This window comes from Carettochelys insculpta, chromosome 6 (genome assembly GCF_033958435.1).
Source record: "Carettochelys insculpta isolate YL-2023 chromosome 6, ASM3395843v1, whole genome shotgun sequence".
Lineage (NCBI taxonomy): Eukaryota > Metazoa > Chordata > Testudines > Carettochelyidae > Carettochelys > Carettochelys insculpta.
In genome coordinates, this window is record NC_134142.1 from 76,319,864 (window position 1) to 76,335,000 (window position 15,137).

Consider the following 15,137-nt stretch of genomic DNA (forward strand, 5'->3'; position numbering starts at 1 on the left):
TGCCACAGGGTTTCCTGAGCTTCCAGTGGCTTTAAGAAGGGCCAGAGGCAGGTACCATAGAGCACTGATTATTGTGGACAGGGTGTCCCCCGGGGACCTTTTCGGTCAACAGAAAACTTTTGTCACTCGAATGACTGTCCTTTGAGACCAAATTTTTGTATGGGCTTGATCCAAAGGCCACTGAAGACAACGTAGTAGCTCTACAATTACCACTGTTCTCCAAATAAGGCTTGGAGTGACCAAAGCAGCCATAACTGATTTGATGATCCATTGCATTTTCAGTGTAATGCCTGGGTCTACTACTTACACACACATTTCCAGATTTTGGAATGGATGCAAGGATGAAAATTCTTGTTCTGAGGATCTCCTTTGTCAGGAGGGCTAAACACAGATGCAAGTCTGGGATGGCTGGTAATAGGGGCAGGTGGTGGGTCCTGCCTTGGAGTGTCAGTGAGCCATAAGTGATTCAATGGTCCATTGCATTTTCAGTGTAATGCCCGTGTCTACTTACACACACATTTCCAGATTTTGGAGTGGGTGCAAGGATGAACATTCTTGTTCTGAGGAGGTCTCAACCCAGGACCAGGTGGTGGGTTCTGCCCTGGAGTGTTGGCCAGCATCCTGGGCCCAAACGTAGCCCTGCTGGAGCTTCTTCACCTTTGCCTGGACCTTCTCCATGCTGCAGTAAGGGGGTGGCCTCGTTCCACCAGGGTGGTGGCCATCGACGTAGGCTTGGGCATTATGGCGCTTCATCTTAGGGTCTTGGAATAGCTCCTTCTCACTCCACAAGTCCAGGAGGGTCCACATTTGCTGATTTGTTGAGGGCCCAAGGAGTCTCGGGCTCCCTCCTGGTGTGCCATGTGGAACGCTGGCGGGAAAGGAGAGGGTGCAAAGGTGTTTGCACAGCAGCTTGTAGCTCTGCTGTTTGCACACACTCAGGAATTTGTCACTAGAGTGGCTGGCCTTTGAGACAGAATTCTTGATCTGAGGATCTTCTTTGCCAGGAGGTCTAAATCCAGATCCAAGCCTTTCCCCTGGGCCCATGGTGGCTTTTGGCCCTGCTGATGTTACCAGTCCCTTCGGTTTATGTGACCCTTCCTCCCCACTTAACACCAAGCTCCAGTGCTTTTGCATCCTATTCTGAAAAGCTGTTGGTTCGGAAGCTCGAAATCTTATTTCTAACCTTTCCTAACCACTTTACTACCCCTCCCCTCCTCTTCCCTCCTCTCACTTATAAAAAACACATTTCTTATACAGGCAAGCCAGATTCCACCTGGAACAAGGGGCGTTTGGTTAACACAGCAGCGGAATGAGGGGAGTGAAATGTGGGAAGATGTCATCAGATACCCACAGCCACTTGTGGGGCTTTTTTTCCCTCATGCTGCACAAATGAAAATACCCAGAATGCTATGGGGCTCTGGGAACTGAGGGATAGGGTCCCACAGTACACTGCTGTTGACGTTGGCGACTTCTGTGTGGCAGCAATAAGTCAATTTTATGGGGAGCCTGTGGGAAGGTGTGGATGCTCAAAATCCATTTTATAAAGCTCAGCATTAAAAAAGTGATTTTAATAAAGTTGATTTTAGCTCATAGTGTAGACACAGACTTAGTGGCTTAGTTTCACAGGTTTAAAAATACGTGTCACATTGCTGGTGGCTGGGGAGAGTTACTGCAGAGGAAGATGACAGCTGTCCAATAGCCTAGAATTGGAATAAAGATAATTTGAGGGCGAGAGGGAGCTGAAAAAGGACTAGAAAGAGTTGGAAATCAATAAATCCAGCCTTTCCTGTGTGAATAAACATAATGAAAATGGGGTTGAGGCCTGACAGTCCAGTAAGCTGCTGAGTATCTCCTTTGAGGGGGTTCTCAGCACCCGGTAGCAGCACTATGCCTTTGACCATTGAGTGTGTATGCCTACTAAGCAGATTTCATGTTGCAGAAGCATGCGAGTAGCATGAACCCTCACTGCTGAATTAACACTGTATTTCAATTTCTGTGCATGTTGTGTCCAATAGCTATTAGAGCGTGAACTAAATCAGCATTCTGTTTTATTGTATGCAGTACCTTACCTCAAGTAAAGTCAGTCATTTTTCACTAACGGTTAACGCCTTTCAGCTGCAGTCCACTCACTGGCAATGTGTGGCATTAAAGCATAGCTGTCCCCTTGAATGTATCCATTCAGCAGCTCTTCATGTGGTGTATCTATGCACAAATGAGTCCCATGTGCTTTTAACATACGCAGCATGCATTCTGTAGCGTGAGTGGCTCTCAGCCTTCACAGACTACCGTATTCTTTTCCTGCATATGTCCGAGGTTCATCTCACTTAAAAACTACTTGCTTACAAAAAAAAAAAGGGAGAAAAAAAAGTCATAAAAATACAAGTGTCACAGCACATTGTTCCTGAAAAAAGGATGACTTTCTTATTTTTACCATATCAGTATAAACTAAATCAGCTGAAATATAAATACTGTACTTCCCTGTCAGTGTGCAGTATAAAGATGAACGTGAATCGAGACATATGAATGCTTTTTGTTTGCACTGACTTTGGTAGCCTGTTATAAAACTTAGGCACATCACTAGAGGCTTGTCTTACACTACTCCCCTCCTTGGAAGGACGTCTGGCAATTAGGGCGTTGGGAGTTTACTAATGAAGTGCTGTGGCGCACAGGCAGCACTTCATTAAGCAAATTCCCCCCGGCAGCAGCTTCAAAGTTTTAAACTTCGAAGTACCGGTTTGCGTCTAGCCGCGGTGCCGCCCGCTGGTACTTTGAAGCGCCAGGGCAACTTCAAAGTCCCTTTACTCCTCAAAATTTAAAACTTTGAAGTTGCTGCAGGGGGGGGGGCAAAATTTGCTTAATGAACTGCTGCATATGCAGCGCAGCACTTCGTTAGTAAACTCCCAACACCCTAATTACCATCCCTCCTTTGAAGGAGGGTGGTAGTGTAGACACAGCCTAGAGGAGCTGATGAACCCCCTGAAAGGATCCAGCCCCTAAGAACTAAGGCATTTCATACGTCCATTTCTATTGTATTGTAAAATCTAGGCTTTATTTTAGCAGTTGAAGGTTGTGAGCTTCCTCTTGTCACAGTACAGCCCCTTTTTTAATGTGAAAATAGCCATTTAATTGAAACCCTTCATGAAGGGCCTGATCCAAACCCAAATACTCTCTATTGAAAGACTTCGTTATTCATGATTTCATCAAGCTGTGGGTTGGAGCCAAAAGGACAATTGGGCTGGGAGAGAGAAGCAAATGGCACAAACTTAAACTTGAACAAATCACATGTGCTGTTTCACAAGGGAAACATGAATTTCAAACAGTTGTAAGTGCTAAGGGAGGTCTCATCTCCCAATGAACAGCCACAAGGAATGACCATTATTACCGTTAATAGGAAGCGCATTTGTGTTGCAGTTGTGGCTTATTGAGGCTGAATGCCAGTCAGTGAAAATTGAACCTGAAATTCCCATCTAAACCTTTCCAAAAGGATTTGTGGGTGCTCATGATTTGAGTTTTGTAGTTTCTGCTAAAAATGTCTCCCATATTCAAGCCTAGCTATATTGCTTTGTTGCTGTCAAACCTAATTTTGCACATGATTGGCTTTTTGTAAAAAAAAAGATTTTAAGAGATGTTCGTTTGTCTTGGAAAAATTCTTACGTATGATGCGAGTGAGTGGGGGCTATATGGACACACCCAGGCAAAAGCCTGACTGGTGTGGAGTCGTATTCTTACTGGTATATTAACAGAGAGAAAGCCATGCTAGTCTATATACTATCAAAACAGACTGGGACAGACTGGGTCCCACGAAAGCTCACCTAATAAATTATTTTTTTAGTCTTTAAAGTGCTACTTGACTGCTTTTTTGTTTTGACTGGTATATATTATTTGCTGCCCTGTGAGCAGCCTTCCCTGGGTGACACACCTCAGCATTTCTGTCACCTTGAAATTAAAATCCTTAAGGTTAATTTGGTGAACCTCTGTAAAACTGCAGCTTTATAATGCAAAATCCAACAAGTTTTTTCCAAGAAAAACTCACTAGATTTTCATTTGCTAAGTAAACAAAAGGGTCTGATGGTTTACAGACCTATCTTATGTCTTTTCAGACCCCCCCATCACCACCACTGGTAGCTAGCCTGGGTTCAGAAGCAAAACTTTTTCTACAGGTCACAGCTCATTACTCTGTAAACCTCAGAAAATGGCATTAATACATGAAAATTGCCATTGTTAGACCCAGGAGAACAAATTGCACTCTGAATTGAAGCAAAACTGGTAAATTGTCATCTATTTACAATTAACTCTTGATAACTCTAAGCCTAGTGGTTTAAGGTCTGAACCTGATCTCAATGAAGTCAACAAGAGCAGCATTTGGCTTTTAATTTGGCATAAACAGACTGCAAACTGAGTACAGAAGTCAAACTCCACATAAACTTCTTGTGATTATAAAGCGTATCTGTTGGCATAATTAATTGACATTCTAGACCTTGAGATCTGAAAAGTACAGGACATACTGGGCTATACAGACATACTGGGTCAGGCTGCTAGCTGGTTAGAGTGGCGAGATGCTGCTCCAGCAGCATGTGGTCCAAACCGGGCAGGGCTGGGTAAAATTGAGCCATCTTGGCGGCCAGTTTAAGGGCATGGTGCAGCATGCTGCTCGTCCCAGCCATCCCTTCCTGCTGGGACAAACCAGGAGGCTGCTCTGAAGTGCCTCAATAAATGAATTAGCCTCTTGCTGGCACCAGCATTAAGGCTCCACCAAAAGCCACCTTCTCTGCCCAATCCAACACTACAGTGTACCACTGTCTCCTATAGGAACTAGTAATTCAAAGGTGCACTTTTGAGTGCTTATCTAACCCGTAATATCACATATTAGCATGACTTTTATTCAGCACTGGTTTTAGCCTTTTCTTTTTTTTCTTTTCTTTTTTTTTTTTTTTTAGGGAGGTCCAATCCAGAACAGAAAATCCAAGCGTTGCCTGGAGTTACAGGAAAACAGCGACAATGAATTTGGATTCCAGCTTGTCCTTCAGAAATGCACTGGCCAACGCTGGTCTATAACAAATGTCCTGAAAAGCTTGTCATCATAACAGATGCTAAGAAATTCTTTACTCCGTCTTTTTGCTACTGTGTAGCCAATGTTGCCTGCTGTACTGTATTTTTTTCCTCCCCCATCTCCTTGAGTCTTTTTTGCAAGTGCGTGGAAAGTTTGTGGGCTGAAAATACATACTTTTTTCATAGTGACATTTTCATGGCATTTATAGAGATGCTGCGTGACAGGTGATGGTAGGCTACCCTAAAATATTTTGCAAGTGTAAATAGGGAAAAATTGAGAATATTTATAACTGACAATAAAATTTTATTGATTTTAAAAAACTCAATTCCACTGTCTTTGCTCTTTTGGGGATGAGTTTGAAAACAATCCAGTCTGAAGGTTTTTATGAGAGTGGGCTGCATCTTGTCAAGAGGCTGACCACCTTTAACTCGAAGGATGAAATCCTGGCCCAAATGAAGTCAATGGGCCCTTTGCCAGCGGAGCTGGGATTTCACCCTTAATGACTTATTCAGCGTGAACAGTTCTCAGCACCACACTGGCTCAGATCCTGCCAGTATCACACATTAATACACTCAGGCACCATCCAGCAGCTGTGACACAAGCAAACCTGGGTCACAGCCAATTGGTAACATTTGCTTCCCTGCATGCTTATCAAATAGACTTTGCAAAAGCCAAAAAGCAGCCTTGCAGCAGTGTTCATTTCCATTTAAAACTCAGTATATGATGCTTTTTGCACTACAAGAGAGGAGGGGAGAGAACAGACATGCTCTCTAGTCAACATGTACAGCCAGTGTCAGCATCATTTAATGATTATGGCTCATAGTTTCTCTGGGTTAGTGAAGTAATGGCTAGAGACTTATAGGATCATTTACAACCCAGATGGCAAGTCAAACAGTAAATTTAAAGCTAAGCTGCTGCTTGCGACACCTATAATTTTATTGCTTCTTTGTGGAGCTCTCTTTTTTTCTTAGGCAGGGTGGTGGAGCAAAACATTTGGAGCAAATCTTAAAATCTGCTGGAGAAGCTAAAGTCATGACAGGGCTCAATCAGCATTCCTGTCTCGGTGACATGATCCAAAATAATACAGCATTCGTACTGCCTCTTCACCGGACAGTACATGCAAACTAGCGCAATGTTACGGTGCACATGGGGGTCAGAAGGCTGCAGAAGGCAGATGGAATTTTCACAGCATTCAGCACTTACCAAACTTTGTTTAGTGCAGGAGTTCCTACCTCAGATTCAATGGGAGCAGATGCATCCCCGCACTGGCCATTCTTGCAAATCCTACCTACGAAGTGCGGTGTGAAGTGCCACTGGTTTGAAGCTCCCTGCAGGGCCAGACCAGGGGAGCAAAATGGACCGTTCTTTTTGAGGAGTGTCTCCATGAATTCTTCACCTAGGTACTACGGTACCAATGTGCCTCTAGTCAGAGATTTACAGTAGCAGTTCTGTTGCCAGGCTTCAGGTGTGCACCAATTAGCACGTTGAGTATGATGGCTATTGTGCATGCATGGTCTGCCAAATCCTCAGTTCCTTCTCTGCCACCATTGGAACCCACTGCTCTTCCCTGAAATAAGTTTCCTCCCAGTTAGGTTGATTACCAGTTTCAACAATTACTGCTGTAGTTCAGTTCGTTAGATAATCAGCTACAGTTCAAAAAATGTTTTTCTTCAGGAGTTGTTTGTTGAGTCACCATAGGGTATTCTCAATGTGTGAGGAGTGTGGGAGAAGGACACTGTACCTCTAAGAGTCCCCCTTGCAGGATGCTCACAGCTAGAACAAGGAAAGCCAGAGAGCTCCAACTGAAACTCCTCTCATTGAGAAGTCTGTGAGGATCCCAACCATTCCTCTCCTTCATATACAAATGCCAGTTAAATGATTCCTGACTGAAGGGGTTTTAATATCCCTCACAGCCCTACAGCCCTACAGCCCTCCCTTGACTCAGCAGATACAGGGGTCCACTGCATTGCTACTGCCACAGTCATGCACGGGGCCCTGTGGCTTCAACTGTGGTTTCCCTAAACTGGTGCAGGCAATGGTTGGCCTCCCTTTGAGGTTTCCCAGCTTTTTGCCATTGATGAAGCACTCCATACGTTAAAGGATTCTAGATCCACCCTCACTATATTGGATCATCACATACTTGTAGCAAAAAAAAGACGGGGTCATTATTTCAATCAGCTTTACAGGCCCACACACTTCTGTCAGCCTCATAAACAAATATGCTCATTGATACAGACAAAAACAGGGTAGGCAAGGCCAGCAGTCTGACCACCCTCTTTCTTCTCAACTTGCCGCTTCTAGAAAATCCTTTTGAAGTGTTCTTTGAGGGACGCTTAGCCCCGAAATCTCCAGGGCAGACTCGTCATCTCTTTGTCAACAATATGCCAATGCATGGACCAACATTACCACAAATTGATGAGTGCTCACGATTACGCATATGGGATACTCTACCACTTTCATGTCTATGCCCCTTTCCCATCCCCATGCCTGTCATTCTATAGTGACCCATCTCACAAGGAAGCCATTACTACAGAAATACACCACATACTTCATCTAGGAGACATAGAGCCATTCACAGGAACATGTCGGGCAGGGCTTCTACTCCCAGGAATTCCTCACACTCAAAAATATGGGAGGGCGAACACCTGCTCTCAAACTGCACAATCTCAACCACTGCATTCACATACATCATTTCAAGATGGTTACCCTTGCCACAATAATTGTTCAACACTGTTCAGCCAGTATTGTTCAAATTTGCAGATGACACTAAGCTAGGAGGTCAGGTAGATACATTGGAGGGTAGGGCTAAGGTCCAGAGTGACCTAGACAAATTGGAGGATTGGGAAAAAAGAAAGCTGATGAGTGCTGCACTTAGGACAGAAGAATCCCAAGCATTGTTACAGACTGGAGACCAACTGGTTAAGTAGCAATGCAGCAGAATTACTGTGGATGAGAAGCTGGATGTGAGTCAACAGTGTGCCCTTGTAGACAAAAAGGCTAAGGGCATATGGGGGTGGTTGCATTAGGAGGAGCATTTCCAGCAGATCTAGAGAAGTTATTGTCCCCCCCTACTCAGCACTGGTGAAACCACATCTGGAGCACTGGGTCTAGTTCTGCGCTGCGCCCCCCCCGCCCATAGAAAGGATGTGGACACATAGGAGAGGGTCCAGAGGAGGGCAACCAAAATAATTAGGGGGCTGGAGCACATGACCTATCAGGAGAGGCTGAGGGATTTGAGTTTATTTAATTTGCAGAAGAGAAGAGTGGGGGGAGGCATTCTGATAGCAGCCTTCAACTTCCTGAAGATGGGTTCTAAAAAGGATGGAGAAAGTAGTGATGGATGGCAGAACAAGGAGCAATGGTCTCAAATTACAGTAGGGAAGATTTAAGTTGGATATTAGGAAAAACTATTTCATGGCGGGGGTGGGGGGTGAAACACTAGAATGCGTTACCTAGGCCATGTCTACACTAGCCCCAAACTTCAAAATGCCACGCAAATGGCCATTTCGAAGTTTACTAATGAAGCGCTGAAATGCATATTCAGTGCTTCATTAGCATGCAGGCAGCCGCGGCACTTCGAAATTGACGCAGCTCACCACTGCACAGCTCGTCCCGACGGGGCTGCTTTTCGAAAGGACCACACCTACTTCGAAGTCCCTTTATTCCCATAAGCTCGTGGGAATAAGGGGACTTCAAAGTAGGCGGGATCCTTTCTAAAAGGAGCCCCGTCAGGGCGAGCCGCGTCAATTTCGAAGTGCCGCGGCCACCTGCATGCTAATGAGGTGCTGAATATGTATTTCAGCGCTTCATTAGTAAACTTTGAAATGGCCATTTGCATGGTCATTTCGAAGTTTGGGGCTAGTGTAGACGTAGCCCTAGAGAGGTGGTGGAATCTCCATCTCTTGAGGTTTTTAAGTCCTGGCTTGACAAAGTTCTGCCTGGGATGATTTAGTTAGTGTTGGTCCTGCTTTAGGTCTCTTTGAGCCCTAAGATTCTACATCTCTATGATAATACCGCTCTGGAGATGGGAGATTGGCTAGCTGCCCCCAGCCATCACGATGCATATTTCCATATCTCAGTATATCCAGCACACAGATGACTTCTGTGATCTATGATTCTTGGTAATCAGCACACATTATTGCCCATTGGCGTCTCCACAGCTCCCTGAGTATTTTCCAGATTCCTGGCTGTAGTAACTGCTCATTTGTTTAAAGAAAGGGAAATAACCACATTCCCCCATCCAGATGACTGTTTCCTAAAAGGATCCTCCTACAGTGCAACTCGAGATGCAATCTCAGCATTTATCCACCTATTTTCTGAGCTGGCTCTCCTTCTCAGTCACAAAAAGTGCACATTACTTCCTCTTCAGAAACTGGATAGGCGCTCTCGTGCACTGCATGGAAGTTACAGTGCTGTTCCCTCTCCAAAGGGCTTGGTCCATCATGGAGCTGGTCACTCAGCTCCGGAATACTCCACAGAGAACAGTAAAGAGATGTCTGCAGCTACTAGGGCACATGGCATCAGCAACTTTTGTGGTCTCCATATGAGACCGCCTCAGATGTGGCTGTGTATGGTTTATAGACCACAGTACCACAGTATGAGCAGAACCCTATATGTTCCCCTGAAAGTCTTACAGTTTCTCTTCTGGTGGCTGTTACCTCACAATTTACACAGGAGCATGCCCTTTCAAAAGACAACCCCAACCTTAACACTGACAACAGATGCCTCCCTTATGGCCTGAGGCGCTCACCTCACAGAACACACCTCCCCAAGGCCTGTGGTCTCTAGAGGAGTCCAGGGTCCATATAAACCTCCTGGAGTTCAGAGCAGTCCACAGATCATGTCAGCACTTCTTACAACTCAGGGGCTATATCTCCACGGCATGCCTCTTGCAAGAGAGGAATGCAAATGAGGGAACCTAACATTGTAAATGAAGTGCTGATTTACAAATCTCACGCTTCATTTGCATAATCTCACTCGATTGTGCATAATCTCACTCGATTGTGCTGTCAGGAAGAATTATGGCAAAAAAAATTGGTCGTGTAGATGGGGTTCTGTCTGCAAAACCCCCCTTCTTCAACAGAACCCTTATACCACATTTTTCTTAGGGATAAGGGTCTGTTGACGAAAGGAGTTTTCACCAACAGAACCTCATCTACACAGCTGGGGTCTTTTGCCAAAATCTCTCCTGACAGTGCAATCGCACAATATTACCCAAATGAAGCGTGAGATTTGTAAATCAGCACTTCGTTTGCAATGTGGTGTTCCCTCATTTGCACACCTCTCTCCTGAGACGTAGCCAAAAAGAAATGGACAATAAAGGTATTCACTGACAACGTTTTATATACACGGGCAAGGAGGAGCCTGATGCTGCCTGCTGTGCATGGTGGCAATTTCACTTTGGGAATGGTAAACCCTTCACAACATAGCTCTCATTGCTACCTACCTGCCAGACAAGCTCAATACTCTTGCAAATGACCTCAGCCGTTGCTGCAAGACATACGAAAGGGAGATCAACATGAGCTTCCTCAACCCCATATTCATGAGATGGGGATATCCCACCATAGGCTTGTTTGCCTCTAGCAGGAATACCAAATAGCCCTTCTACTGCTCTAGAGGGGGTCTGGGCCCCCAGTCACTGGAGGATGCCTGCTCTATTCCATGGGCTGCTCCCTTCATGTGTGTACTGTTCTCACTTATTCGCTGCACACTCATGAAAATAAAGCAGGATGCAGCCAGAGTCAGCCTAATAACCCCCAATTGGCCCAAATTCAAACTGGCCTGGTGTGCTTGTCTAATACAGATGAAAATAGCTCCCTTATGGTAGCTCCGCCCTCCTTTGCTTGTCAGCATCCGATCCACAGACAGATGAGGTACACAAGTTACTCCCCAGGGCTTGGCTCTTTGGCTGGGTCTACATGTGCCCCTTCCTTTTGAAAGGGGCATGTTAATGAGCAGGTTCAAAATATGCTAATGAGGCACTGCAAGAATATGCAGTGCCTCATTAGCATAATGGCAGCCGCGGCAATTCGAAAGTGCGGCTTTTCCAATCACACACTGCCCGTGGAGATGGGACCTTCCGAAAGGCCCCCCCGCAGTTTTCGAAAGCCCTTTTTCTGATCACCAGACAGGAAGAAGGGCTTTCAAAAACTGAGGGGGTCCTTTCGGAAGGTCCTGTCTCCACGGGCGACGCACGATTCGAAAAGCCGCACTTTTGAATCGCTGTGGCTGCCATTATGCTAATGAGGCGCTGCATATTCATTGCAGCACCTCATTAACATATTTCAAACCTGCTCATTAACATGCCCCTTTCAAAAAAAAGGGGCACGTGTAGACCCAGCCTTAGACGGCTCATGACACTAAAGAGCACATACTCGCCTGAAATACAACAACCATTTCTCAACTCCCACCGAGAGTCTATGAGAAAAATACATAATCAAAAAATGGCATCGGTTTACCATGTGGTGCACAACTCTACAGCTCTTTCCCACATCTCCCTCCATTTCTACAATCCTCCTCCATTTAAAAAAGGCAGGTCTCACCGTTAACTCTGTACAAGTACATTTGGCAGCTAGTTCAACCCAACATCCCCTTTTCAATTTTTATTCATACAGCTGTTGAAAAATTCCTTAAGGCCTTGCAGAACACCTTCTCGCCCATCAAGGAGCCCACCCCAACAGGCTCCAAAATGCTGATTGCTGGAAGCTGGGAATGGAGGACAGGGACTGGGATCACTCAATGAATTGTGTTTGTTCCCTCTGAAGCACCTGGCTCTGGCTACTTTGAAGAAAAGATACTGGCCTAGTTAGACCATATGGCTGACCCAGTATGACCATTCTTATATACTTACGTGGCAATGGATTGTAGCCTAGGAGGCTGGCACTGAGATGCCGCATTACAATGTTTTCTCAGGATTTGGTCCCCAGTGTCTCAAGTAATGTTCCCCCCACATATCATTAAGCTACATAAAGTTTGTGGTGCGTATCTTGGAAGCGTGTCTCACAGCCATTGGGAAATGGCACATGCATTCCTTTTTTATTTTTAGTTCCTGACAAAAATTAATTTCCATTGTGAGCTGCAGTGACAGTAAATTTTTTTCTACACTCAGACTCATTATGCGTGATCTCAGAAAGGATATATTCTCATGAAGCAGCTGAAGATCTTGTAATATAAATACAGCTTGTTCATTGTAATTTGCGTTTGTTAGGTTTTTTTATTTCCACTGATTAGTCTTCAGTTGACGTGAGCATGATGGGACAGAATTTCCTAACTTAAGAAGCAATCTAACTCTTTATAACAATTGCATATGTAAACACATTCACGCACAGGGAAAAGTGCCAGCCCAGCACACAAGAGTGGATTCTCTCTCAACGTGGACAGGGAAGAATGGTCTTGTGGTTAAGGCACCAGACTGGTGTGCAGGAAATGATGATGCCTTTCCCAAACCTGAATCAGATTTCCTGTGTGACGGCTGCAAATCACATAACCTGTTAGTGCCCCAGTTCCCCATCAGCAGAATGAGGATATAACGTGATTAGCCTCTTCAGATTGTAAGCCATGAAGGACAAGTGCTGCCTCTCGCTATACGTGTAACAAGCTAGGAAGCTCTAGCTAGTGCTGCTCTTGGGCTGCACCACTCTGGAGGAGAGGCAGGCTTGCCCCCATACTCCCCAGGAGTCATGCGGTGCTAATGGTGACTGCAGGGGTGGGGCTATAGCTAGAGGCCCTAGTGGCCCTGTCCACCCCACATATCATTGGGAGAACTACATGGTTATGCACAGCAGTTCACCAGAGACTTTCTCCAGTATGTTATTGAAGTTTCCTTCCTTTCTCATTCACTGGTTTGTTATTCAGTCTGCAACTGAAACAGAGACAAAGGGAGGATCTGGAGAAGCATGTGGACTGTCAGTCATGGACGTGTTTGCATGTATTTAAAGAGCACAATCACAGTTTAAGAAGTGGGGCAAGTGAAAAAAAATGGGTGTGTTGCAGCCTCTATCCAGTCTGCTATTATCAGGCAGCGTTCCAGAGAACAGGGGGGAAATGCTGGCAGAGATTTGAATTGTGTTTAGCAGGAAGAGGGGAAAAATGAGAGCGTGAAATCATCCATCTTTTTGCATGCTGCTGGGGAGGAAGCAGTAGATATTTGTAACATCTTAAAGTCTGAAGATGGTGAAAGCATGAAGCTAAATGAAATACTGCCTACATTGGAAAAATGTTGTGTGCCAAAAAGGAATGAAACTTTTGGAAGAGAAATATTTTACATGTGTGCAAAAAATTGATAATTCATTCATTTATTAATGCAGCTTTGTATGTAGGACTATTAGTGACTTTAAAAAGTATCACCAGCACTTGGACCATATGCGGTGGTCAACAGGGCAAATTTCAGCACTCAGAAAGTTTGCTGGTGGCTGGACTGTGAGCAATGCGCTTTAGGTATGTATCCCTCAGGGCAGAGTTGTGGGAAGGGCAAGCTGCTCCCCATACATCTTGGGCTTTCCTCTGAGTTCTCCCACAGCCTCCTCAGTTATTGGGAGTGGTGCCATGAGTAGCTCTGAGTGCTCTTGGTGCTTAGGAATGTCAAAGCAGCACAGCAATGATTTGTTCTTTATTTGGTCCCCAAAAGGAGCAGCGCACACAGCTGTGAGATACTTCCCAGCGCTTTGCAAAGGAGGGGGTGCATGTCTGTGGTGCAGCAGAGATGAAAATACTCAGTGGATCCATTGTGGGATACTGAGAAAGGCCAGTTCTGTTGACAAAACAAACAGCAGTTGTTTACATTGGCTCTGTCAACAATAAAGGGAGGGGGGAAGAAAAAAAGCTCTCCTAAGGACCGAAGCTGTTGTTTTTTGTGGTCTGTACAGAAAGCTGCAGGAAGGCACTTTCTTTCCAGATCACAAAATACATTTCAGGGGAGGGGGGGCTGGAAATGCCTGTAGAGATTTGGGGGATGGGGTGGACCCTGCCTACCCCTTACAGCACTGGCTCATGAAGCCTTACACCAGGGAACCAACCAGCAGCAAGGAGCAGTTCAACAACAGGCTCACCAGATCTCACATGATTGTTTGAATGTGCACTTGGACACTTGACGGCATGGTGGAGATGCTCATATGGGAGGCTTGACTTGCTTCATGCCCATGTCCGCATGGTCCTGGCCATGTATCGTTGCCTTCACAATCTGATTGAGAGTTAGGGGTAAGAACTGGCTCATTTGCTTATGGCTGAAGTGCAGAGTCAGAGAATCTAGCCAATGGGTTTGAGCAGCCAGACACTCATGCTGTCGGGGCAGACCGTTGGATGGCTGTTGATATCAGGGAGACCCTGAGGAAAAAAGCAGTTATGCACCATTGACCATTGTTGTGCTTTGAGATATGTTCCTGCACATGCACAACTGTTGGAAAAATTTTCCCTAACTACAAGCTGGGTCACCTGGGGAGCCCCCTAGAGTGGCGCCCTGATGAGCTCTACGCACTGAGTTGAGATCAGCAAGGACTTTGCCAGGTTGAGCAGAAAACCCAGCCAGGTTTCCCTGGTGAACACCACCTTAGCCTGTGCCTGGCAGAAAGAATGCCCCTGTAGGAGACAGTCGTCCAGTTACAAGTAGACCTGGATACCATGGCAGTGGAGGAAGGTGACAGCCTCTGCCATGCACTTGGTGAACACCCTGGGGGTTATAGAAATCCTGAAAGGAAAGACCACAAACTGGAGGTGCAGGTGGTCCACAGTAAACCATGGATGTGGCCGATAGGAGGGTTAGATGGAAATATGGAAGTGTCCTTTAGGTCAAGGACCAGTCCCCAGATCCAGGGAGGTGATAATGGTGCCCATAGACACCATGCAAAACTTGTGGGATACAATGAATGTTGAGCTCCCAGAGGTCCAGGATGGGTCACAAAGCCCTATTTGCAAGTCCCCAGGCCCTGTACAGAGGGGGCATCTCTGCCACCACCCCCAAGTCCAGAAGTGACTGCACTTCCTGGAGGAGAAGCTGTTCATGTGAAGGGTCCATGAAGAGAGACAGACACAGATGGTTGAGGGGCAGAGAGTAGTGCAAGGGGATGGTTTAGCCCTATGTAATTGTCCTGAG

At 45.6% G+C, this 15,137-nt stretch overlaps 1 protein-coding gene across 3 annotated transcripts in view; it reads left to right on the top strand.

Moving 5' to 3' along the window:
• The window catches only part of GALNT18 (polypeptide N-acetylgalactosaminyltransferase 18), a 564,545-nt gene that overhangs the window by 526,031 nt on the left and 23,377 nt on the right, over positions 1–15,137 (top strand). For 2 of the 3 annotated variants that reach the window (XM_074997379.1, XM_074997380.1), the window contains exon 11: positions 4,938–5,361. The exons of the other annotated variant lie outside the window; for it this stretch is intronic. In XM_074997379.1, the coding sequence (XP_074853480.1) occupies positions 4,938–5,084 (147 nt within the window). In that variant the 3' untranslated portion in view covers positions 5,085–5,361. Of the gene's footprint in view, positions 1–4,937; positions 5,362–15,137 lie in introns of those variants that run through there. 3 annotated transcript variants of the gene reach the window in all.